Source organism: Adiantum capillus-veneris, chromosome 23, assembly GCF_014529385.1.
Source record: "Adiantum capillus-veneris isolate H3 chromosome 23, ASM1452938v2, whole genome shotgun sequence".
In the NCBI taxonomy this organism is placed as follows: domain Eukaryota; kingdom Viridiplantae; phylum Streptophyta; class Polypodiopsida; order Polypodiales; family Pteridaceae; genus Adiantum; species Adiantum capillus-veneris.
In genome coordinates this window covers 43475745-43502142 of record NC_140953.1, presented here as the reverse complement: position 1 = coordinate 43502142, position 26398 = coordinate 43475745, and the positions used below count along the sequence as shown (strand labels likewise).

The 26398-nt window shown below is 44.8% G+C and overlaps 1 protein-coding gene across 1 annotated transcript in view; it reads left to right on the top strand.

Moving 5' to 3' along the window:
* The first annotated feature begins 7869 nt into the window (after positions 1 to 7869).
* Positions 7870 to 26398, top strand: part of LOC147427715 (peroxisomal 2,4-dienoyl-CoA reductase [(3E)-enoyl-CoA-producing]-like) — a 35689-nt gene continuing 17160 nt past the window's right edge. Inside the window, exon 1 of the mRNA XM_086497782.1 lies at positions 7870 to 8146. Within this exon, the coding sequence (XP_086353908.1) occupies positions 7943 to 8146 (204 nt within the window). The 5' untranslated portion in view covers positions 7870 to 7942. The remainder of the gene's footprint in view (positions 8147 to 26398) is intronic.

Genomic DNA, 26398 nt, shown 5'->3' with positions numbered 1-26398 from the left:
TCACTCAGACTGCCTGCACGTCTAGGGTACACAGTTGCAGATTTTTACAAATTTGTTTCAACCTGTAAAAACTGCATATTTCAGGTCCATTCCCTCCTCTCCCACCCATTTTCGTGTGGTCTACAACTTTGCAGAAGGAAGTTTTTGCAAATTCTGAGCAATTTGGAAGATATGGGCTGACATGCTGCAGGGTATTCGGAAAGTTGAAGATTATGTATGCCTATTGTGGTGATTTGCTACATTCAGAGAGCTTGGAATGAGCTTTGTCATTCTCTTGTTTTGTGCATTGATGTTTTTCTCTTAGTGAAGAGAGTGTGGGTTGAGATTCTCAACACATTTATGCGTATACACTTTGTGGATGTATGCATTCTTCTGGACTCTCAAGAATCGAGAGTGGATTCATCATCACACGTTATGTACATTGACTTGTGCGATTAAGAAGATTTCAAGAGTGTGGTGCACGGATTTGCAGAGAGATTGGCAAGCATTTTTAGCATGATTGTGAGTTGCTCATTTGATACACATTTGGTACATGCTTGATGCTCGTTTATATTGCCATGTGGATGCACATGATGTGCGCTTTTCGATGGATGAGATTCTTTGCCTTGCAATGGCATATGTGTACTGATTTTCAGTTGTCTTGATCATCAATTTGTGTTGTATTTCGGTTGGTTTGCATCCAAGTTTATGCTACTATTTATATGCCTCGCTTGTAGAGTGTGGTTGATGCACTTTGTGTTTCGGAAGTTTAAAGAGTTGAGACTTTGGGGCAGCTCATGTATGCTTGAGTGCGGATTTTGCACATGATTTGCTCATGGTTTGGAGCATGTTTATGGCATGTATGGGTATTATGGTTAGATAGCCAAACACTGTTGAAACTCTGTCGGATTTTTCTTGCGAGTTTATTTGTTTATGCGCATGGTTTACAATTGTGTTTTGATTGCATTTGGCACTCAGTGGTTGCTTTGCCATAGTGTTTTTGCATCACATTGTGAGAGTGTTTGCTCACTAGATTACGTCATTTGACAAATATGTGGTAATCTCTTCAGGAGGGAGATTGTTGATGATAGTTTCATCGATTACCATATATTGCTCTTGGATTAGAGCGGGTGTTTTGACATCATTTGAGAGGTTTTTCTCACTTGTTCGTTACATTAATTGCCATATTTGTTGATACTTCTCTTAGACAGCTTATGCCAGCTTATATTTGTATTTGATGGTACTTAATGTATGAGTTAGCCAGGATTTGGCTATTGTCAGTTGATCAATTTGTGCTTGGTCTTGTCATAGGTTATTGCCATAGATTTGGCATGTACATCATTGTTAGGGTTTGTGCTTTTCCATACAAAGTTTGATGCTTCAAATTTTGAGCATTGGAAAGCAGGTATGCATGATGCATTGACTCAATTAGGCCAAGTGTTGCCACTACAGGGCATGGATGCTAGGCCAGAGTTTATGACTGATGATGAGTGGGAGGACTTGGATGAGCTTGCACATTCGACGATCAGGTTACACCTTGGCGAGTCTGTCTATCGCATTGGTCTGGATGCATGTACATCTAGAGAGTTATGGCAAAGATTGTGCAATTCTTTTGGCACCAATGAGTATAGAGAGATGCCTACAGTCAAAGGACGATCTTGCAGACATAGAGATGTTGTGTGTTGGCATTGTGGTCATATAGGGCATGTAGTAGGTGTTGTTTTCGGTGAATGAGACAACACAAGAGACAACGCAAGAGGGATGCTATCACTTTGGATGATGTGGGAGCAGATGTAGCGTATGTGGCTACGCATGACGGAGATGTCGCCTTTGCTTCCATGTTTACTCTTGACTTTCTTATGTCGGTTTTTGACGACACATTACCTTCGCATTGGATACTAGATGTGAGTGCTAGATTTCATGTCACGCCGAGTCGTGACTGCTTTAGCACATATGTTAGTGTATGCTTGGACGTGTGTGTCTAGCTGATGGTTCAGTGCATGACATAGTTGGTGCAGGAGATGTCAGACTATCATTGCCGAGTGGTGCATCATACGTGTTGCGAGATGTACGCCATGCGCCAGGTTTGACGTAGAGCTTGATCTCTATGTTAGTTATGAGACAGCGGATGCCAAGTAGTGTTGGATGAGGACAGTTTCTGATTGCATCATGGATAACTAGTCATAGTGAGAGGTGCTAGTGTTGGCATGATCCATGTGATGCGAGTACATCACGTACAAGACGACACAGTCTTCGTGAGTACGCAGCCATGCAGACAGATGAGGCATGTCTCCTTTGCGGATAGTTTGCATGATGCTCCAGTTTGTGAGCATGTTGAGCCAGTTGTGCAGCAGGGCATGTCATTCGTGGATATGATGATGGATATGGATGGCTTGAGTGTTGAGGATTCAGTCATGATTCAGTCATTCATGGATATGATTAGGCTAAAGGCTGATGTGTGTGAGTTAGAGCTAGGCATTGCTCTTACCACACAGGGTTTAGGACATACAAATGCTTTTGGTGTGCATGTGACATGCGATGGACACAAGGATGGATTCCAAGGATCGGAGTTCAGGTGTTATGGTGATTTCAATGAGTGGATTTCTTAGCCAGATTTGACTAAGATGGTATTGCTAGGATTGCATCAGCATTCGGGAGTCTCATGTATGACATACTCATCTCGAGACCCGAGATTGCATTTGCAGTAGGTGCATTTGCAGTGGGAGCAGTTACTCATGCAGTGGACTGACGTGGGGCTTGAGCATAGGGGCATTTTGCAGCGTATGGTGAGATACCTACAGGATGTGTGCGGCTTTGGTGAGGAGTATGGTGTCGATCGCTCTATACTTTCTCTACGATTAGAGGTGGATGCACACAAATTCAGTGAGCCAGTGGGCTTGGCTGAGGTCATACTCTGATGGCCTCGTACATGTTTTGTACGGTTTTCTTTTCTCTCTCACGGCCACATTGGCCTTTACGTGGGAGGTTGTTGGGGTAAAGCCCCATGTGGCCGGTTAGGCCAGATGCCTGCCCACTATACTTATTCATTATGTACATAATAGAATAATGGGACTCACATGTAGAGAGTGAGTTTTAGCCCCTACAAACACAAGGTCTCCTCTTCTTCACTCTTCTTCATTGCTGCACACACTCTTACACGCTCTCGCTCGCACACTTCACTACACGCAGACGTATTAGCTCTGGTGGTAGGGGAGTGTGTGTACCCATGCTAGATCCTCCATGTAAATCCCATAGACTACTCTGTATGGTCTGCAAAACTCCACTATGCATCATGCTAGTGTCAGCCATCGCACGATTGAAAACCATTGCTGCAAATGCTCCCATTGCAGCTGCTATATCGGGCCTCAACACTAACAAGTCGAACATGAGACGCCCGACGCAGACAAAATTTGCACAAGCCTGGTTGTACTTGCCTCCCCTGTGCTATCTGCAATCACTACATCATCAGGACTACTCACCGCATATGGATGTGTCACTGCCGACACGCGAAAAGCTACGTCCCTCTCACCCATAGGCAAAATTGTGCGTCTTGGCACCAACACATCAGCCTCTAACGTTCCATTTGGTCATCTAGGTTTTAGACCTTAATGTAGGAAAACACTTCAATAATTTATGTACATACATCAAAGACAATTAGGAAAGACTACAAAAGGTAATAGGGATTTTACTAAGGAGGTACAAAGAATGGTTGTCTCACAAGACAAAGTGGCAAAGCCATGCAAACTTCTCCACACAAATCATGGTCACAAAAACTAAAGTACAAGCTTCAACAAAAGTCTTAAGAGAAGTAAAGTACTCAAAGACAAAGACGCAAGGAACAATCATCAGAAAAGCGACATTTATAACAAGTTGTAGAAAACCCTCTTCAACAAAATTCATTACCCTTTATACACAAGAGAATACTTTAAAGAGAGTGAAAAATCACAAGTGAAGGCTCATCTCAAACAATTGAAGTGACCTTCAAAACAAAGCAAAGGACGCCCCAACAAAAGACAATAAGTCTTGTCAGGGTCGACAAGAACGGGGGAGGGGGGAGTGTTCAAGTGGCTGACCAACACATGCCAAATCCAAGCTGTCAACAGAGGCGCATTAATTAATTATATCATTTTTGCCTAAAGTCAGCTATTGTAGCTCAATGATTACAAGAAATCCTTTTAATGTTGTAAATCTCGAGAAAACCCCTATAATGATGAAAGTGGATGGAGAGTCAGATTCACTCAATAATTGTAATTAGTACCTCTCTTAGCAAAAATACCCAACTTAGGGTTGAGGTATATAAGCCAAACCCTTGTAACCTTGAGATAGACTTTTTTTAAAAACAATCTTGGGCTCAATTATGTTACGTACTGTGTGCCGCGTGTGAGTGGATCTTCCTTATCTCTCTACGCATGCTACTGGAGTGACATTGCTAAGGTGACTCCATCAACGTGTTAGCTACAACGAGAGCTATGCATCGACGCTAAGCTCTAACATGAGCATATCAAAGAACTTTATGTCTGTCATCTCTGTCCGTGTCTCTATGGAACAGACCTGCTCTACCTCTGCCTGCACAAAGTCTGACAACACCTGCTGTGTCTCACTAGAGCACTGCCGCTCTATCTCTATAGAGTGTCTCACTAGAGCAATGCTGTTGTATCTCTGTCTCTACAGAATCTACTAGCATGACCTGCACAACTAAATGCTCTGTCTCAAGACCTTGGTGGAGCTCACCTGCGAAATAGACACATCTCGTCTCTCGCTCAAAGCATGCCATCAACAAAATTGAGACTACGCCGTCTCAAACCTCAGACACATGCATAGGATATACCAAGCCGCTACGGGCTCGTAATGAACCACAATGCATTTGGAAAAATTGCTCTCTAAGCAGTATCTGACAACCAAAGTCTGTTAGCTGTCTCACTGAGATCAAGCTCTGTCTCAGCTGAGGAACGTAGCACACATGCAGTAGCATGTATGACGCACCAGTAGACAACCAAAACTCCCACTAGAGAAGGTGCTAAATCAGTCACGATGCGGTGTGACATAAATAATTGCATCCTCATCCAACAACCGTGGAGAAGTGTCACTGCTCAAAGACATGTAATCAGGAGGGATGCTAAAGGCAAATGTGACATCATTGTCACTGGCATATGAAGCCACTGCTCTAGCATGTGTCAAAACCTTATGTGCACCATGCATATATCTCCGCTGCTGTCTCATACGTCCGAAACAACGATGCCTAATGTGCCCCGTGTGACCACAATGCCAACAATGTAAGTATCGGCAAGAACGAGACCACCATCTCTCAGTGGCACACATGTCTACTGTCATAAGTGAACACCAAAAATGGCAACAAACTGGGAGATCACTTGACCACTATGCAATCATGAAAACCATGACCAATCACATCAAGACCGATGCTCACATATGCATAAAACAACTCCACAATCTACTATCTGCAAGTATAAACTGCTCAACCAAGCGTAAAGCGCATAAACATATACGCAAGTAGAGAGAAAAATAGCTCAAAACGCATCCCAAAAGAGAACCTACAAAAACCTATGAAACCTGCGACTAGCAAAGTCTGTAGCCACACAAGCATATGTAATCCTCACTCCTGCAAGAGTAGGTAAAAGAACACCAAACTGTGTCCAAGCTGACAAAACCTATCAAAGTGATAGTAAACACTCGACCATTGTCAAAGTGGGAATATATCGACCACTGTACAAGATGGCATAACACTGCAAACTTTTATGGCGAGAAGACGGGAAAAAACGAATAGAATTTCGTTTGCAAAATGAGTCAAAACTCAACGCAAACCTCAAGCCAAAGAACTGCAGATAACTGCCATAGTGGGAGTCAACTCGACCACTAAACCATCAGAGAGTAACTATGAATACGTGTGAAACCATGGCGAGAATCTAGGAAAAATTTGATAGAGTTTTCCCTAAAAATCGAGCAAAAACAAAAAAATCTCACCAAATACGCATGGAAATAGACACTCAGTGTCTTAGTAGCAAAATCCTCAAATGGCATACATAGCATTGCCAAAACCCTAGCAAAATAACTCACTCCTGACCGAGTGGCTCTATGGACGTCTACTTGTCCAAAAACACCTGTAAACCTGCGAACATGCTACTTGCAAGCTATAGCTAACTCAAACTGTATCCGCAAATGCATAAACTGCCTGAAACTACATGTGCTGCATCATCTGTACTGCAAAGACTGTGCAACTTGTGAGCAAAACTGCTGTGAAACTGGCAAACACTACCTCATAGGTTCGTAAACATGTCGATCGAAAATGCATGCCAAGAGCATAGCGCGCTCGAGGGAAAATCCGCTCTCCTATGGTGTCGAGCTACTGTCTCATCTTTTGCACTATAGCTCCCACTGCCCTTGCTCGGTGCTATAGTCTTCCAAGCTCCCCCTCGAGCTCGATTGCTATTGTGGCTGTCATTTCCTTGCTTATAGCTCTGTTCACTAGCCCTTTGGCCGACTGTAGGACTGTGAGGGCCTACTTTCACGGCCCTTGGAGATTGCAAAGCCTTCACTGTTGCACACTCTCAAGCTCCAAGGCTTTGCTCAACTCTATTGCTTGCCTCGAAGCTCCAAATTGCTACTTGCAGCTTGCTAACACAAACCTTCCCAAGCTTGCTCTTAGGCCCTCCTTGCTCGATTGCCTCTGCTGTAGAGCTTCCAAGGCTCTTCTAAGCTCACGCGCTTTGCTCTCTGACCTGCAGATCCCCGTTCTTGGCCTCAATGTGAACAATGTGTGTGTGTGTGTGTGTGTGTGTACCACACACTACCAGCTCCCAAATTTTCTCTGTAATGCGGAGATACTCTTGTCCCAACTACACCAAAGTTTTTTGATTTGTTGCTGCTCACATCTACTAATGGTTTCCAAGCCTTCAAGGCTTCCCCTCCTTGCTCGACTCCCATTCACAAGCTTGCTAAAAGGAAACTCTATGACCTGCTTGTCGACCTGCAGATCTACATTCTTGCACCGATTCCAGAGAATCTTCAAGATACATCTTCGAAGCCAAGAGAGGCTGCGCGCACCGAGGGTCCAGGTCCGCCCGATCTCGCCCGATCCATGCCGAATCCGCCCCAAATCACTCCAATCCAGTGCCGCGAAGCGCCGAGCTCCGAGAGAACTCCGTTGCCATCGAGCCATAGCTCCGATACCACTTGTGAATGCGCGTGTGCGTGGATGCATGCGTGAAAAGAAGGGGAAGAGCACGAGACCGTGTGGGTGGAGCAACCTCTGGAACTATGTGAGTGAGGTGCTCCTTATTCATATGACACCGGACGTCCGACCTCGGGCAAAGACGTAGCGCCTTTATCCCAACACGGTGCAAGTCCACCCAGACTCGCTAGCCTCAAGACAATATACCAGGAAAGGTCAAACCGTTGCACATTTCATTTAAAAAATTGTAACCTTCTTGCCCTCCCCTAGCTCGTCCAATGACCTAGCAAACCCTCGGTTTGACAGAGAAGCCCTGATGCACTTGTCGCATGCGCACATCGTGTCACACCCTTGCAATGCTTAAATGTCCCTGCTTGCCAGCTACCCAAGCTGCCTAACACACGTGCCGCTCCACCTCGTCACCTCCATTTCCATTATGCTTTCCCAGTATCATCGAAGATCCGTTACTTCGTTAGCGTGGGAGCTAATATCAAATCCTTGCCCTCTCGTTAATCCACGTGGCGTGGCTTCTCTCTTCTCTACAACGTCAAAAGCGTTGCTCTCGGCAGTAATTCGATCTTCTCCACAAGCAGTTCACAGGTTCCAAAAGTAGCTCTCGTTAACCCACGTGGCGTGGCTGCTCTCTTCTTAAAACATACCACTCCTTCAAATTTAGGATTAAAATGATTGGGTAGCGACAACCACGCAACGAGGTGGCTCCAACGACCACGTTGTTTTCAACGTAGAGTTTCTCATCTCGGCTGCTGCCCTCAAACTATGGAGGACGGGGAGGAGCAGAAGAGCCCATTCCGGGAGGGCATCTTGCGTGGGCAGGTAGCGCTGGTGACGGGTGGAGGCTCCGGCATAGGATTCGAAGTGGCGCGCCAACTTGGGCTTCATGGCTCCTCTCTCGTCCTCATGGGCCGTCGGCTCTGGGTGCTTCAACGAGCTGCCCAAACTTTACGTGAACTTCATGTCCAGGTTCTCTCTTATCCCTTCTGAGCATATTGACTGGGGTCCCTACGGACCTGTAAGGGCCCTGAGCACCAAGCTGCTGCGTGTACCCTCTTGCCTCCCATCAATTATACAAGCCTTAGAATGAGGCTGACTGGAAAATTGATTCAAGCTACTCATTTCCTAGCAAACATGAGGTGGATTGTTTACCAAGAACAAGAGAGAACCAATCAGCTGCTAATAATCCGTAATATGGATCTGTAGGACAAGAGACGGAAGAGTAATTTTTAAAACTTTACTTCTGCATTAACTTCTGAACTTATTTCTTTTGAGAGACATCAGGAGATGACACTTGTGAGGACAAGGGACCCCCCAAGTCCGGCCGTGGCCTGAGTAAGGGGCTTTATATGGCCAAAGTGTCAAAGTCGACGATGCGGAAGCGTAGAGCAATGGGGAGACGAGAGAGAGAGAGAGAGAGAGAGAGAGTTCTATTATCGTCCTCGGAGGTCAAATATGACCTATGGGACCAAATGAACATGTCATGTGGTGTGAGTGGAGATCATAAGTGACTCTTGATGCTCAAAAATGGTTGAAATGAGCATCGCAATAGAGAGTCCACATCGTGGTTGGGAGAGGAAGGTATGTAGGGAGAGCTCATGGTTGAATATATGGAGAAAGAGGACCTAATGTGGTCAAAAGCTGAGCACTCAAGTAGTGTGGTACTCACTCTTTCGCACTTGACGAGGGCATAAGGTGCAAAGTCGATGAGACTCCTCGCCAGTGCCCCAACGTCCTGTCTCGCAGCGTAGAGAATGGGAGCTAAGACGAATGGAGGCAATGGTGAAAATCGCATTCAACGGGATGGGCTCAAGGATGTAGGGATGGGTTCGATTACCTCGTTCGGAGAGGAAGAGAGATTTGTAGTTTGGGACAACGTGTGTGGTGTAATAGCTGAAGCGAGAACCTCCGGATTTCTCCCAAGCAGTGATACATTGGCGTTTTAAGAAGGCCTCATTAACTTGGGAGTTAATCGACGCATCCTTGACCAAGTGACATGCATCCCATCTTCCAAACCATCTCTTGATGTCAAGCATCCACCCCGAACTTAGTATTTTGCTCTTGCATGTCTTTTGGACCTTTTGACTTGCTTCATATGCGATTCTAGGAAGTCGATACAAAGGGCTACGTTGTGTCTTAAGCATGTACTCCACAACCCTTTGCATGCCCAAGACCTCAATGGGAAGCGATCCGGACTCAATAAGGAAGAGCATGTAAGGTGTTTGTGTCTTGACTTGGAGAAAGTTGGCAAGAAAACGCTTTGCAACATTCTCAAACTCTTTCCAAGTAGACTTCCCGATGCTTCCACCCTACACCTCCAATCCATAAAGAAGCACCGGTGTCACCAATGTGTCAAAGAGGTACTTTTTGAGAGCCCCAACACTTGATCTCTCCATCATTGCACATGTTTTCAAATGCATAATAAGCCTCTTTCCGGCTTCCAAGCAATTCATTGGGCAATCCTTCCATTTATGATTGGATGGAACCTCAAGGCCAAGGTACTTGAAGTGATCTACCACTTCAAGTTGCTCATTGTTGTATACAATGCATGGATTTTCGTCATTGAGGGTCTTTACAAGCATAACCTTGGTTTTGGATCCATTCACAATCAGTCCGCTATGTAGGCAAAAGCGTTCCAAGATACTCATAAGCTTTTGTGCATCGTCTAAGGTATGTGCCAAGAGCACTACATCATTCGCATAAAGCAAAAGCATGATCACCGCATTTCCGATCTTAACCTCTTCTATACCTTCTTGCTACATAAAATCAAGAACCATGCATTCCAATTTATCAATGAGTAAGAGGGTTGCGGAAGTGGGCATCCTTGTATGACACCAATGGTGCTTCCACCCCACACCTCCACTCCATAAAGAAGCACCGGTGTCACCAATGTGTCAAAGAGGTACTCTTTGAGAGCCCCAACACTTGATCTCTCCAGCATTGCACATGTTCTCAAATGCATAATAAGCCCTTTTTCCGGCTTCCAAGCGACGCATTGCGCAATCCTTCCATTTATGATTGGATGGAACCTCAAGGCCAAGGTACTTGAAGTGATCTACCACTTCAAGTTGCTCATTGTTATATACAATGCATTGATTTTCGTCGTTGAGGGTCTTCACAAGCATAACCTTGGTTTTGGATCCATTCACGATCAGTGTCACAAGACGGGCACCACGTGCCAATAGAAAAGAAAAGACTGAACAGACTTTTAACACTTCAATAACAACTGAACTGAAGAGAGAGACAACCCCCGACACGGAGTGGCGGAATTCCACCCCAGAGAGTATTGGCCTCAAACCTTGGCACCCCTTTCCGTATTTCTTTATATTGCATCAACACTGTACAAGCCGGTACTCCAGACTCTGCACCTTCTCCAGAAAGCATGCCAGAGAGTGAGCCCGAGCCTCATATTTAAAACTCAAAAGCTTCTGGTCCAAAAGCAAAGCCAAAAAGCTGCCAACGCAATTTAAGGAAATCCGTACAGCTCGCCACGTCATCAGCCAACGTAAAACGCGGAAATCCGTACAACCTGCCACGTCATCATGTCAACGTAATTTTTGGAAATCTGCCACGTCATCAATTTTTGCGTGTGTGCAAGTCCTGCTTTATTTTAATCTCTTTATGTCACCGGGGCCGCATCGGACGGGGCCCCCATAAGTTGGTAGGACTTCTTCTTCTTCTGCTACTTGTTCTTCTTAGGGTTTAGGCCCCTCGGCCACATCTGCAAGTTGGCTCCATTCTTTAGGCTTTGACACGTCAACAGTTTGTTACAATCAGCCCGCTATGTAGGCAAAAGCGTTCCAAGATACTCATAAGCTTTTGTGCATCTTCTAAGGTATGTGCCAAGAGCACTACATCATCGGCATAAAGCAAAAGCATGATCACCGCATTTCCAATATTAACCTCTTCTATGCCTTCTTGCTGCATAAAATCAAGAACCATGTATTTCAATTCATGAATGAGTAAGAGGGTTGGGGAAGTGGCCATCCTTGTATGACACCAAGCCGTGATACATTGGCGTTCTAAGAAGGCCTCATTAACTTGGGAGTCGATCGACGCATCCTTGACCAAGTGACATGCATCCCATCTTCCAAACCATTTCTTGATGTCAAGCATCCACCCCGAACTCAGTATTTTGCTCTTGCATGTCTTTTGGACCTTTTGACTTGCTTCATATGCGATTCTAGGAAGTCGATACAAAAGGCTACGTTGTGTCTTAAGCATGTACTCCACAACCCTTTGCATGCCCAAGACCTCAATGGGAAGCGATCCGGACTCAAGAAGTAAGAGCATGTAGGGTGTTTGTGTCTTGACTTGGAGAAAGTTGGTAAGAAAACTCTTTTGGACATTCTCAAACTCTTTCCAAGTAGACTTCCTAATGCTTCCACCCCACACCTCCACTCCATAAAGAAGCACCGGTGTCACCAATGTGTCAAAGAGGTACTTTTTGAGAGCCCCAACACTTGATCTCTCCAGCATTGCACATGTTCTCAAATGCATATTAAGCCCTCTTTCCGGCTTTCAAGCAACGCATTGCGCAATCCTTCCATTTATGATTGGATGGAACCTCAAGGCCAAGGTACTTGAAGTGATCTACCACTTCAAGTTGCTCATTGTTGTATACAATGCATGGATTTTCGTCATTGAGGGTCTTTACAAGAATAACCTTGGTTTTGGATCCATTCACGATCAGCCCGCTATGTAAGTAAAAGCGTTCCAAGATACTCATAAGCTTTTGTGCATCTTCTAAGGTATGTGTCAAGAGCACTACATCATCGGCATAAAGCAAAATCATGATCACCGCATTCCTAATCTTAACCTCTTCTATGCCTTCTTGCTGCATAAAATCAAGAACCATGCATTCCAATTCATCAATGAGTAAGAGGGTTAGGGAAGTGGGCATCCTTGTAAGACACCAATTTTACCACACTTGAGGTCAATACATAACATCCTATGATCTCATTCCGGATTCCATTCACCAAGTGTAAGCTTTGTATGCATTCTAGAATGGCTTCCGAAAACAACATATAGTCAATCACGCTATCACCGTTGTGCTTTCTACATGTAAAGTCATTGGTGCCTTGCCATAGAGATACACCATTTGCAATGAGCATTCTGGTACTATTGCACATATGTAGAAGTGACTTTCCATAGTGATCCAGTTCTTTTGCATCATTAGAATTCGATTATACATGTATAAGTCATCCATTCTTCTTGAGACATGCGGCATGTCAACTTGTTGTGTGTCGTGTTGTAACATATTTGTGCGAGCATTTCATGTCTCCAAAGACAATGACTTCACCCTGGTCCTTGTAATGAGCAATGTCTTCCTCTAGTTCAACAAAGGGTTGATCTCTATCCATATCCAAGCGAGCATAAAAGTTGGAGTCATAGTGAGGAATGTAGCAACCAGCCACAAACATGACGACCATTTGGTGGGCTGATTTTTAGCCATAAGTAGCGTTTATACTTATCTTCTTTGACAATAGAAACATCTTTCAAACCCTTTTTGGTCATACAATGCTACGTCTCCTTGGCCTCTACGTTGCTTTGCCTACATCAAAGAATGCACATCGTATTTGTCAAATCCAAGAATTCGTTGCGCATCATGCTCCCATGTTTCGACAAGAAGTATCACATCGGAATCATTGGTAAGCTCATCAATGCCAATTTCTGTATTCCATGGATATCCGTTACAATTTTAAAAGCTTATCGCAAGCGTGAGTTGGTCTCATAGATCATGTGTCCCTATTTGTTGGGTGGACTTGCATCCTTTTCAAGTGACTCTTCTTCTTGAGATGACACCTTAATCTTCTTGCTTCTTTTCTCATACTCTTTGCGACGTACATTTTCTTGCATAAGAGTGTGATCCTCATATACATTACAACCCGTTCCTTTGAGATAGATCCAACTATTGTCAAGGATGATCTTTCTCTTTACTCTCAGCCATGGTACATACAATAGGTCTTTCTCCCGAGCGAGGGACTCTTTGTTTTCCAACTCGATGTGCACCATAAGCCATGATTCCAGACATGCCAAAGTATGTAGCAAAAAACTCTTCAATAGCAACCGCAAGACATTGGGATGTTTCCATGCTTTCCTCCTTGATTCCACGAATGACGATGTTCTTTGAGCGTTGTTGTCGTTCTTGCAATTCTTGAGTGTCCACATTCTCTACATTCTTTGCTTGGACAACGGCTTGCGTGATAGGAGATGTAGAAACCACATTATCCTTACATATGTCAGCCCATGATTTGGATGCATTTCTCATCTCACATACATCATGTAGTATTGTATCTATCGTTTTCTCTTTCAATACATGATCACTCTCAACTTTGCTCAAGCGCTCTTTCAATACATTCATGTCAACAAGAGAGCGCTTACGTTCTTGAACTTCATTCTCAAGATGCATCAAGCGTGTTGTTTGCATTTCAAGAACCTTCATAAGGTGCTCATTCTCCACAACGAGAACTCTTAAAGTGCTATTCTCCATTGCAAGTGCGCGCAACTCTTCACCTTGCTTGTTGACGGTTTCTGTTAATGAGACCAAGTAAGCCATGATCATTGCTTCCGTTGTTGTAGACGATGTGGTTGGATTAGCATCCAAATTCCTTGGAGATTTTGCATCATTCTCTATGGCGAGTGTGGATTTTCCACCCTTGCGAGTTTTGTCCGACATTGCCTTCAAGTCGGCAACAAAAACGAAAAGTTTGACAGTCTTTTCAGTTCTGAGGTGCGTTACAGCAAAGCCTTTCATTACTCAAAAAAATTATGTTTTTACATCAATATGCAGAGGGCTTCGTGCTCTTCAATTGAGGCTATAGATCACCTAAATCGGAGTTCAAATGAGCGAGTTATGGTCAAAAGAGTGAACTACTGTCTACTAGGTCAAAAAACGGCTGAGAGAGAGAGAGAGAGAGAGAGAGAGAGAGAGAGAGAGAGAGAGAGAGAGAGAGAGAGAGAGAGAGAGCTGAACCAACCATGTGGGCAATGAATTAGTGATTAAATTATGGGGGCTAGGTGGTGCTTATGTACTATCTTGGGGGACCCTTAAGTACCCCCCTTAGTACATTTCTCTACCCAAGACTTTCACAAATAAGTAAACTAAATATTCAAAGCCAAAATAAATATTGGGATTACGTTGGGTTATTCACTTGAGATGCTATAACTTCAATACTCTCTTTGCAACTCATAGTGGACATATGTAGGAAGACCAAGTCGATGAAGAGGCTACCAAGGACACCCCAATAGAGGATCGTTTTCATTGGTGGATACACCTCGGGTTATGCAACCTCAAGTTTTCTGCGTGAGAAGAATGCCATCTTGAGCATTGTTTGCCTTGCAGAAAATTAAACTGTAGACCACACTACGTCCAAGAATTCCCATTGGTGAGTTGTGAACACATCACGTCCAAATATCCCTAGACAATGAACTTTGAAACACAACTTGTCCATAATCCGGCTAACAACAATGAATTTGTGCACTAATCCATAGTGTTTTTATACGTCGTGTTGGTTCCTTGTCAAATGTATATGCCTTGGACTCTGATCCACGAGTTCAAACATCGATAACTTGAACTCTAACACATGGGTTCAAATCATTTGTAGAGAGCTTCTTTTGCCCCTCTTTGCCACTCAAATGCCTCTTCCTGGCTGAAGCTAGTTGCGACAACCGCCACCTAACTAGAAATTTGGCGTCGTGGTCATTGTGGCTGCCACCATGTGTGCCATGTTGATCTCCTCTATCAAATCTTTATCACCGTTATGTGTGTCTAGCTTGCCTTTGCCTTTGTCCTCTTGTGAGTTCCAGCTTTTGTCACAAACTGCTGACGTGTCAAAGCCTAAAGAATGGAGCCAACTTGCAGATGCCGGCCGAGGGGCCTAAACCCTAAGAAGAACAAGTAACAGAAGAAGAAGTCCTACCAACTTATGGGGACCCCGTTCGATGGGCCCCCAGTGACATAAAGGGATTAAAATAAAGTAGGACCCGCACACACGCAAAAGCTGATAATGTGGCAGATTTTTGAAAAATTGCGCTGACATGATGACGTGGCAGGTTGTACAGATTTCCGTAAATTGCACTGGTAGCTTTTTGGCTTTGCTTTTGGACCAGAAGCTTTTGATTTTAAAGCCTTTTTACTGTAACTGCTTTTGAGGCCAAGGGCCTTTAAATATGAGGCTAGGGCTCATTCTCTGGCATGCTTCTTAGAGAAGGTGCAAAGTCAGGAGTACCGGCTTGTATTGTGTTGATGCAATATAAAGAAATACCGAAAGGGGCGCCAAGGTTTGGGGCCAATACTCTCTGGGGTGGAATTCTGCCACTCCATGTCGCATGTGCTCTCTCTCTTTCAGTTCAGTTGTTATTAAAGTGCTAAACGTATGTTCAGTCTGTTCTTTTCTATTGGCACATGGTGCCCGTCTTGTGGCAGTGGTATCAGAGCATCAGGCGTGTGCTTTTCTGAAAGCATACCGGTCCCACAAAAGAGCAGACAGATCTTTATTCGAGGTATCTTCGCCCTCCAACCCAGACTTATTAGCCACTCCCACCCTTACTTCATCGCGCATCGGGCGCACTCGCGTCTTCATCGATGTGTCTTACAGGGCATAAGCCATAAAGAACCCAAGACTTAGAATTCATGGATTCAGCAGAATATTTGCAGTTTTTGCTCAACGAACTCCACGACATCTTTCGCGGCATCCTCAACAGAATCTTCGGATGCTGCAAAGTTTTCAACAATTTTTGAACTGCATGTTACCCCCTCTGATGCCCCAGGTGGTACCTCCTCCTCCGGCACCAGAAAGTACGAGAGCTTCCAACCGGCAACCTTCTCAGCCGTCTGTTCCGATCAGGGGAGTTTTCAAGAATATGGTGTAGCCATCTGACCCTGATCTAGTACAACCGCCTTTGCCACCGCCATTGCCCCCACCTCCACCACCACCACCGCCACCAGGCTACAATGGTTGGAGCCCATATGGATACCCTTATTATCCATACACGGGATATGCGCCTAACCAACCCAAAGATTTCAAAGATGGTGGCACGACAGTCAAATTTTTCACTTTTTCTGGGGTGAAAGATCGCAAGAAAGCATTGCAGTTCCTACAGCAATTCGACAACATCTATGCTTTAGGGAACTATACAGAAGAATCGAAGATTTCTCAAGCAGCGGGATTTCTTAAAGATAATGCTATGCAATGGTGGAGTTCAATCGCGACACAACCGCATGTTCCAAGGACCTGGAAAGCTTTCAAAACAGTTTTTGCACGTAGTTACATGACTTCAATGTTTGAAGTCCGGATTTTGGCAGAGTGGGGCAACTTGAAAATGCTTGCCACTGAAACCATGGACGAATATAACCAAAGGTTTCTCGACGTGTACCTTCCGGTGTCCTTCTGTAGATCTGTTCCCTTAGAGGCCCAATGCGAGCAATATACCATTGGACTACCATCACCATTGCAGGAATATTGTCTATCCAAGCAAGTCTCCACCATGCAAGAACTTATGGACCATGCCGCAGTCGGCTACAAACTAATGAAGGGAAAGCTAGAGTTTACCACAGAAGAATCTCCGGCCACTAACCACAACTCTCGCCAACAAAGAACAACTTCTCGAGAGTCTCGTGAAAGTCAACCACAAAGGCCTTGTTTGACACCTCAACAACGAGACACCTTACTACAAGAAGGCCGATGTTTTGGATGCTTTCAAACAGGACATAATTATTTTGGTTGTCCCCAACGCACTGACAGACACGCGGAGCCGACTCCTGCATCGACGGTCGACAGAAACCCAAGACCATCTCCAGCCAAACGAGCTAAACCGGCTATTGGATTAGTACCTGACGTCTATGGCATACGCCTTGAAAGTACAAATGAATTGTGTCGAGCATATGGCAAAGTCAATGGCTCCAAAGCCCTTATTTTCTTTGACTCCTGAGCTACAGAGAACTTCATCCATCCAGGATTCTTAAAGCAAATGCACTTTGATTATGATGCAGAGGGTGGAGAAATTGAAGCTGAGCTAGCCACGAGGCAAACTCAAAAAGTCGTACCGCTCATTGGTGCTCTTCCAGTGACTATTCAAGATTATCATGGAAAAGCTGATTTCCACATCATGAAGTTGAGCAATTGTGACGTTCTATTAGGCATGCCTTGGCATGACAAGACTGATGCGACTCTCCAGGTTCGGAACCGAACCATCACCGTGATGCAGAAGGGCAAGCCAATCGTCCTCAAAGTTCGGTTGTCCGAACAAAACCTTGAATGAACTCTCTAGTTGTTTTATAGTTAGATACTTTTGAACTTTGTTTGCGAAAGCATATGCTTATGCATGCTAATTAGGATACCTTTTTTCTAATTAGCATACTTGCATGCTAGCCATCGTACACAGTGTTCTAATTAGCATAAAAAGTATGCTAATTAGAACACTGTGTTTCAATAATTGGTGATTTTACTCCCGGGTGGAGTAGTGAGAAATTATGTTTGAGAATGCTTGTTCATACTCATGGCCCAGACCCTTGTGGTTATTTGCGGGGGAAGTTTTGAATGATTGAAAAGTGTTGTTTTTTCTTTTACTCATGGCCCGGACCCTTCTGGTTATTTACGGGGGGAGTATTGTTGTTGTGACTCCCGGCCCGGACCTGGATGGTTATGCGGGAGGAGTATTAAGAAGTCTAAGTAGTGGTTACTCTCAGCACCTCCAAACGACACAGATTGCGGTCTGGGTGGCGTTTTTTTTTAAAAGGCCTCTATATCTCCCGGCCCGGACCTTTTTAGGCTATGTGGGAGGAGTGATGACGGAGTCGTTGAATATCTCCCGGCCCGGACCTTGTTAGGTTATGCGGGGGGAGTGTTTATCAGCGGCTTTATGTTTCTATGTCTTGTAACATGCATATGTGAGCATTTGTGTTGCATTGTGATGTGCCAACCACTGAATATTCCTAATTGGATGAGATTGCCTGGGTATGTAATTTTAGTGAATCAAGACACCCGTGGAAGATCAGTACGGTCTAGGTGTGATGGCTAATTTTACTACGCCGGAATATCAAGAGTTCCGATCTGGACGAAAGGAGAAGATAACTCCTTGATCAAAACAACCGAAAGGAGAAGCTAACTCCTTGATCAAAAGAGGAGAAAGGAGAAGCTAACTCCTTAATAAAAAGAGCAAACTGATTGTCCCTCGGAAATTTTTTTAAGCTAACTTGAGTTGTTTTGCAGATATGCTGTCAAAGCCTAAAGAATGGAGCCGACTTGCAGATGCCGGCCGAGGGGCCTAAACCCTAAGAAGAACAAGTAACAGAAGAAGAAGTCCTACCAACTTATGGGGACCCCGTTCGATGGGGCCCCAGTGACATAAAGGGATAAAATAAAGCAGGACAGGCACACACGCAAAAGCTGATGACGTGGCAGATTTTCGAAAATTGCGTTGACATGATGATGTGGCAAGCTGTACGGATTTCCGTAAATTGTGCTGGCAGCTTTTTGGCTTTGCTTTTGGACCAGAAGCTTTTGAGTTTTAAGGGCTTTTTACTGCAACTACTTTTCAAGCCAAGGGCCTTCAAATATGAGGCTAGGGCTCATTCTTTGGCATGCTTCTTGGAGAAGGTGCAGAGTCTGGAGTACCGGCTTGTATTGTGTTGATGCAATATAAAGAAATACCGAAAGGGGCGCCAAGGTTTGGGGCCAATACTCTCTGGGGTGGAATTCCGCCACTCCGTGTCGCGTGTGCTCTCTCTCTTTCAATTCAGTTGTTATTAAAGTGCTAAAAGTCTGTTCAGTCCGTTCTTTTCTATTGGCACGTGGTGCCCGTCTTGTGACAGCTTTTGCCTTTGGCTTCGCATTCTTGAGTCAAACAAAGCATCTTCTTGCATTTATAACAACGGCTCTCAGACCTCATGGGTATTGAGGTAGCTAACTGAGCCCTGCTACCTACCGTCTTTGTCGAGCTTGCCTTTACCGTTGTCCTCTTGCAAACTCGTGCATTTGCCTTTCGCTTCACATCTACGATGAGCTGCAGGTCAATTTCAATGTGCTATGATTTTCTGTTTTGCCACTATTAGGTGCCTACAGCCCTGTACACATATCCCAAGGCCTTTCTGAGGCTCCCGGCAATTCCTTGCAGTTTATGTGTGAAACCCTAAACCTGCAGAAAAATACAACAGGCTGTAATTCTCTGTGTTGGACTGTTTCGAGCGAAGCGAACAGGCCTACGCGTGTCTCAGATGCTTCCGCACGCAATGGGATAGTTCCCCTTCGAATCGGACGAGTTTTCACGGGAGAAAACTCTCCGATTTCGCAATCCTTTGTGATGGAACTATGCGAACTTGTGGGGGATTAGCAATTAGCTAATCCGGTTTCTTTTCAGAAGGCTCTTGCCTTGGCAAACGTGCATAAATCCTAAGAACTATACATGGTCAACTGAGTAGCCCATCTAGTGGGGCATTACCATATGTGCCAAAGGGGGGAGAGAGATACACGAGAGCAAGCCATCACGTTGCATGAGACAAAGGAGAAGGCAAGCTTTCCATTAAAGCCGTGGTCACCTGCACCTACTACTCATCCACACATTGTAAAGCACAATGAGCTGCAAATTAGCCTCCTCTCTCAATTTGGGCGCCCCCTCTTCTGGCTGTAAGTGGAAAATTATTGCAGAGCTGCCATGTGTCCAGTTTGCCTCTTTAGAGTTAATTCCTAGTACCCACTGACTTATAAGTGTAGCGAGGGGGCCTAAATGTCTTTGAACTGAGTCTACACACCATTTTACTACTCGGATTCTAGTGCCGACCGGCCCGACCATCTCGTGGCCACATGCCCTTCTCAACTGCGGGTGAAACTCTCGACCGTCAGCCGTTTCACACCGGCCACGCAATGTCTGGCCATTTGTGACTTCAAAAAGAAGGTCCCAAAAATTTAATAAAAATCATCGGAAAGAAACCAACAACTAAGGTTAGCAGTTGCCACGTCCTCATGACAGTAATTAGCAGTTGCCACGTCCTTACCCCCCTCTTGAAATTGCAAACGTCCTCGATTGCATGCCATATATACATGCCATTGATGATCTTGTGTTGTTAACACGCTTTTATCATTGCATGTACCCGCAAGAAAGGTCATAACACATAGATACAAATGACTTAATGAGACCTTCATACTTTTGTCATTTCCATCTATGATAGAAGTGAGCATAATACCTTTAACACTTGAAGAGCGATGCACACTTCTATTGGACTGAATCCGTATGTACATTTGATGTGCTAGCTCCATCATTACCCCTCCTTTGCAACACATTTGGTGACTCTGACAGCTCATGCTCTTCCATATACTTTGCATCCATAGGTGGATAGTTCTTGAACTTCACCAAATAGCGTCTTGCAACCTGTCCCTTAAGTTTTCTTTCTTTATGTGCCAAAATCTACTTAGGTACTAAGATCTCATTAAGTTCATCAACTTCTGGCTGAAACTCTTGTGGCATATCTTCTGGCACATCACCCACAAAGGGTCTTAGAAGACTCACGTGAAATGCATTATGAATCTTCCAAGTGTCAGGCATTTTCAGCCTATAAGCAACATCGCTAATCTTATCAAGCACTTGAAAAGGATAATAGTTGTAAGGTGCAGTGGAAGTGAATGTTGAACTTTGCTCAAGATGAGTGCTCCGAATTGTGCTCAAGGGTTCCTTTTACTTATGGAAGGAATAGCCTTCCGTTCCTTTAGTGAGAGAGTGCAAATGATCACAAACAAAGTGAATGACACTGTGAATGAAGGTGCTAAGACTGAGAGAGAGAGAGAGAGAGAGAGAGAGAGAGAGAAGAATACAACACCAGACGGTTCTCAAACCCTCCTCCAAGGCTCCCCCTCTCTATGGAGAGAGAGGTCTATGCTATTGATTGCACAAATCTGGTACAATGGTCTAGATGCAATGGACTTGCCGACGATGTCGACAACAATGATGATGACGACAAGGATGGGCTGAAATCTGAAAACGCTAGGTCTGAAAATCTGAAATCTACTAATTGTTGAATTCTGACACTGTGTCGGCGACGACGGCGATGGCGACAACGACGACGTGACGATGATGCGCTGAAAACGCAGATGCTGATCTGCGGTGTCTAAGTGCTGAAAACTGAAAACGCTGATGCAATGGTTGATCTGACGTCGAAAAACTGCAAAACGCTAGCAAGGTCTGCAATCTGGAAAATGCGAGGCTTGATCTGCAAAAACGCTGGTCTTGATCTGCTATCTGCTAACGCCAGGGCTGATCTGGTGCTGTTGAAAACGCTAGGCTGAAACTGTAGCCAAAACGCTAGTCTTGATCTCCTGTTGGCTGGAAACGCTAGGCCTCCTGTGGGTCTTGCCGAGAAGGTGCACTGTAAGTTGGTGGACTTCTGTTGCCTCTTCTGCCAGAAAGTGCCAGCACTAGGTTTCTTTTATAGAACTTAGCGAATTTGCCCTACCCAATTTCCCAACAAAGTCACTGATTATAATAAGTGAAAAAATGGATAAAATAGGGAAATGGGCTCTGTAAAATGCTCATGATGGGTTACTGATTGTCATGCTGATGATCATGCTGTGTGCAACCAGAGGATATGCAACTACTCTAAGTGCCTGGACATGCATGGCATGTGCATAGGCTCACAAAGGTGCCAGAATCATAGTTACATGGGACGGCGGGTCGGAGTTGGGAACGGGGACGGCGGTCGGAACGGCAAAAAAAAAAAAAGAGTTTTTTTTGGCATTTTTTTATCCACACACATAGAGCGTCACTTTGACCACAAATTTACACTAAATAGACCAAAGAGCACGAGTCATAAAGGCGTAAATGTGCTAATAAAACATTGATGGATACAAAATGAAAAGTGCATGCCACAAGGGCTAAGAGGAGAGAGTAGAGCTAAGAGCTTAGAGGAGAGCTTGTGTGGAGAGAGAGTAGACGAGAGCTCAAAGTTGAGAGGGTAGAAGAGGGAGAGAGTGGGTAGAGAGACTCAAGGGTAGAGCTTGAGCGCTTGTAGGTAGACCATAGACGGCGTAGAGTGTAGAGAGTAGAGAGAGGAGAGCTTGAGAGAAGATGAGGCCCAAGGGTGCTTTTATAGCCTCCCAAGGGCCACCCCCCCCCCCCCCCCCCCCCCCAAAGAACTAAACGTTGGCTGCAAGCGACCGTTAAAAACGGTCCATTTTTTCAAATTTTAAATTTCTGCCCGCCGTCCCCGTCTGTCCCAAGTGCCGGCAGCTTGCGACCCCGCCGATCGGATGAATTTTCGATTGTTCCCCTCCGTCCCGTCCGTCCCCGGCCCGGTTTCGGCTGTAGGCGGCCCTAGGCCCCGTCCCCTCCGTCCCTTGTAGCTATGGCCAAAACACTTCCTAAGCTGACCTGAACCCTAGACCTGAAGTAGCTTGTCCACATGCACATAGGGTTAGATATGCACGTGACAATAGTAGTGCATGCTGAGCTTCCGAAACAACCTTTCCTTGCCTTTCATCTTCTCTAACCTTGCCTTTTTCAAATCGTAAAAGTACCCAATCACCAGGTGAAAACAGTAATTCACGACGATGACGATCAGTAGGCCTTTTTTGCTTTGCTCGAGTCTTCTCCAATGCAAGCTTAATCTTCTTATACATTTCATTTATGTTCTCAACATATCGATCTGCCTCAAAGATCTTGTCCTTTGTATGCAAAATGGGAGGAACCTTTTTGCCACCTTCAACAATCGCAAAAGGTGCCCTGTCTGTAGACAAATGCACTGTATTGTTGTACGCATACTCAAGCATAGGCAAATACTGTTCCCACTTGCCCTTTTTATCTGACACATAAGATTTCAGCAGATCTATGACATTAGAATTAGCCTCTTCTGACTGTACATCAGTTTGTGGGTGAAAGGAAGATGAGAACTTGAGCGTAGTGCCCATGTTCTCAAACAATCCTCTCCAAAACAAACTCGTCATGCGAGGATCACGATCATTGACAATCGATTGTGGCATACCATGGTACTTAACACATTGTACATGAATAACCGTGCCATCTGATCAGATTTTATCTTCTTTCTAATAGGGATAAATGGGCTTGCTTGTTGAACCTGCAAATAATGGTCCATATACCATCATTCCTTGTCGGCGTTCTTGGAAGATCAAAGATAAAATCCATAGCATTGCTTTCCCATGGCTTATCTAGAATCAGCAGTGGCTGTAATAACCGTGGTGCCTTTTGCTTGTCAAACTTGACCTTTTTGGCAAATCATGCATGCACGCATAAAGGCATCCACATCTCTCCTCAAAGTAGGCCAATAAAAGAATATCTCAACTGCTTTCACTGTTGCATCTATACCACGATGCCCCGCATACGGTGGGACATGGCTTTCTACCATAACCTTATGTCGCAATGGCCTAGTGACACATAGTTTATCATGCATCATCATAAAACCGTCTCTAAGGAGGTAGTGCTCATGACGTTGTCCTTCTTGCAACTGTTCAAATATCCTTGCAAAATCTAGGCTTATCCTGGATTCATCTAGGTATATATATCCTTGCAAAATCTTCATCAATAGCATGCTGTTCCTTCATGTCATCAAGCTCATGATGATAAGGAATTGACATAGCTGAAATTTGTGGCTTTCTTGATAACGCATCAGCCACAACATTCTTCTTGCTGCTGTACTCTGTGTCTTTGCCCCAAACCAACCGAGGCTCACTTCTTGAGGAAAAAGTGGTTCTCTTCCGGCAACGGAACTATGAAACCAGCCCGTAGGGTGGTAGACTTTGGCTTTCACCCGAAACTTTACTTTAGACTTTAGGACACAGAGAGACTTTGCAAATAAAAACTTGCAACGGGAATTGACACTTCAAACGCACAGCTTGGAAGCTAGAGCGCTACCAAACAGACGCTGACATGTGTTGGCCCCAAAGACTGGCGCCATTTCGGTATTTCTTTATTCTTAATGCAAAGAAACGATCCGATCACTTTCACGTAACTCCCACCAAGCTGTCCGGACCTGTCCACGCCTGTAATCGCAGGTTTTTGACCCAATTTCGTTAGCATAACGACGCAAAATCTCTGTAGGTCAAAAACTACAAGCCTAGGATACTTTTCCCTGCATTCTAGAAGCTTTATGGTGAGCTGCAAGTCAATTTCGGCATGCTGTAATTTTCTGTTTTGCCATTGTTAGGTGCCTACAGCCTTGTTCACGCATCCCAAGGCTTTCCGAGGCTCCCTGGCGATTCCCTGTAGTTTAGGTGCGAAACCCTAAACCTACAGAAAAACACAGCAGGCTGTAATTTTCTGTTTTGGACCGTCTCGAGCGGAGCGAAACACGTCTACGCATGTCTGAGATGCTTCCGCACGCAATGGGACAGTTCCCCTTCGAATCAGACGAGTTTTCACGCGAGAAAACTCTCCGATTTTGCAATCCTTTGTGACGGAACTGCGCGTACCTGTGGGGGATTAGCAATTATCTAATCCGGTTCCTGCTCAAAAGGCTCTTGCCTTGGCAAACTCGCATAAACCCTCAGAATTGTACATGGTCAACTGAATAGCCCATCTAGTGGGGCATTACCAAATGTGCCAAAGGGGAGAGAGAGATACACGAGAGCAAGTCATCGCGTTGCATGAGACAAGGGAGAAGGCAAGCTTTCTATTAAAGCTGTGGTCACCTGCACCCACTACTCACCCACACACTGTAAAGCACAATGAGCTGCAAATCATCCTCCTCTCTCAATTTGGGCGCCCCCTCTTCTGGCTAAGAGTGGCAGAGCCACACAATGTCCGGCCACTTGTGACTTCAAAAAGAGGCTCCCAAAAATTAAATAAAAATCATCGGAATGAAACCAACAACTAAGGTTAGCAGTTGCCACGTCCTCGTGACAACGGCTTCCTTGAGAACTTCGCCCGCGCATAGGCTACTAACAAGGTGCACTCAAGCTCGAGCAAGTGGGTGCCATTGCAAGGCTTCAAAAATCCCTTTTATTGACGAAGGTGGAGAACACAAAGTTCCTCTTGTCCCAAAGGTTTTCAAAAGACTATAGAAAGAGCCGTTTTGTGCGAGAAGTGTTAAGTGCTCAAGGCGAACCTTAAGGCCCCTCTCTTAGTACTTATAATCTCCCAAGGTAGGCCAAAATTGCGTTTGAAAACATTGCCTGGCAATTAGGAAAGAAAGGCTAAAAAGAGCTGGGCGTCTCAATATATCATTGCCAAACAGACCGTTGGAAACTTTCCCTCTCAAAATGCTGTTGATGGTGATAGACAGCTTTTGGCATGTACATAGTAGTGGGTATATGCATGGGCATATGTACAAAAAAGTGTAATTGTTACAAGACGGGCACCATGTGCTAATAGAAAAGAACAGACTAAACAGACTTTTAGCACTTCAATAATAACTGAATTGAAAGAGAGAGAGAGACGACACGCGACACGGAGTGACGGAATTCCACCCCAGAGAGAATTGGCCCCAAACCTTGGCACCCCTTTCGGTATTTCTTTATATTGCATCAAACTCAGTACAAGCCGGTACTCCAGACTCTGCACCTTCTCTAGGAAGTATGCCAGAGAATGAGCCCTAACGTCATATTTAAAGGCCCTTGGCCCAAAAAGCAATTACAGTGAAAAGCCTTCAAACTCAAAACCATTTGGTCCAAAAAGCAATGCCAAAAACTGCCAGCGCAAAACCGGAAATCCGTACAGCCTGCCACGTCATCAGCCAGCGGAAAACGCAGAAATCCATACAACCTGCCACATCATCATGCCAGCGCAATTTTCAAAAATCTACCACGTCATTAGTTTTTGCGTGTGTGCATGTTCTGCTTTATTTTTATCCTTTATGTCACTTAGGGCCCAATCGAACGGGGTCCCCATAAGTTGATAGGACTTCTTCTTCTGTTACTTGTTCTTCTTAGGGTTTAGGCCCCTCGGCCGACATCTGCAAGTTGGCTCCCTTCTTCAGGGCTTTGACACGTCAGCAGTTTGTTACGGTAATGCATTTGGAAGCTTTGACAAAGTGATACTAGGTTTCAAATATGGTGGACAATGTATATATGGCAGATAGTCATGTTGCGTGTTGGCAGTCGGGTATATGTACATGCTTGGACAGGGTATCAGAGCTCTAGATATGGTGACAAGAGTGGCTTCTTTTGGCTCTAGGGAATGTTTTTGAGCTTTCTAGAATGTAAGTAATGCGAGTGGGAAGTGTGGGCACTCTCATCCTGCCCCGAAAGTTTGACATGTGCAGTATCTGTCTATTTGCGG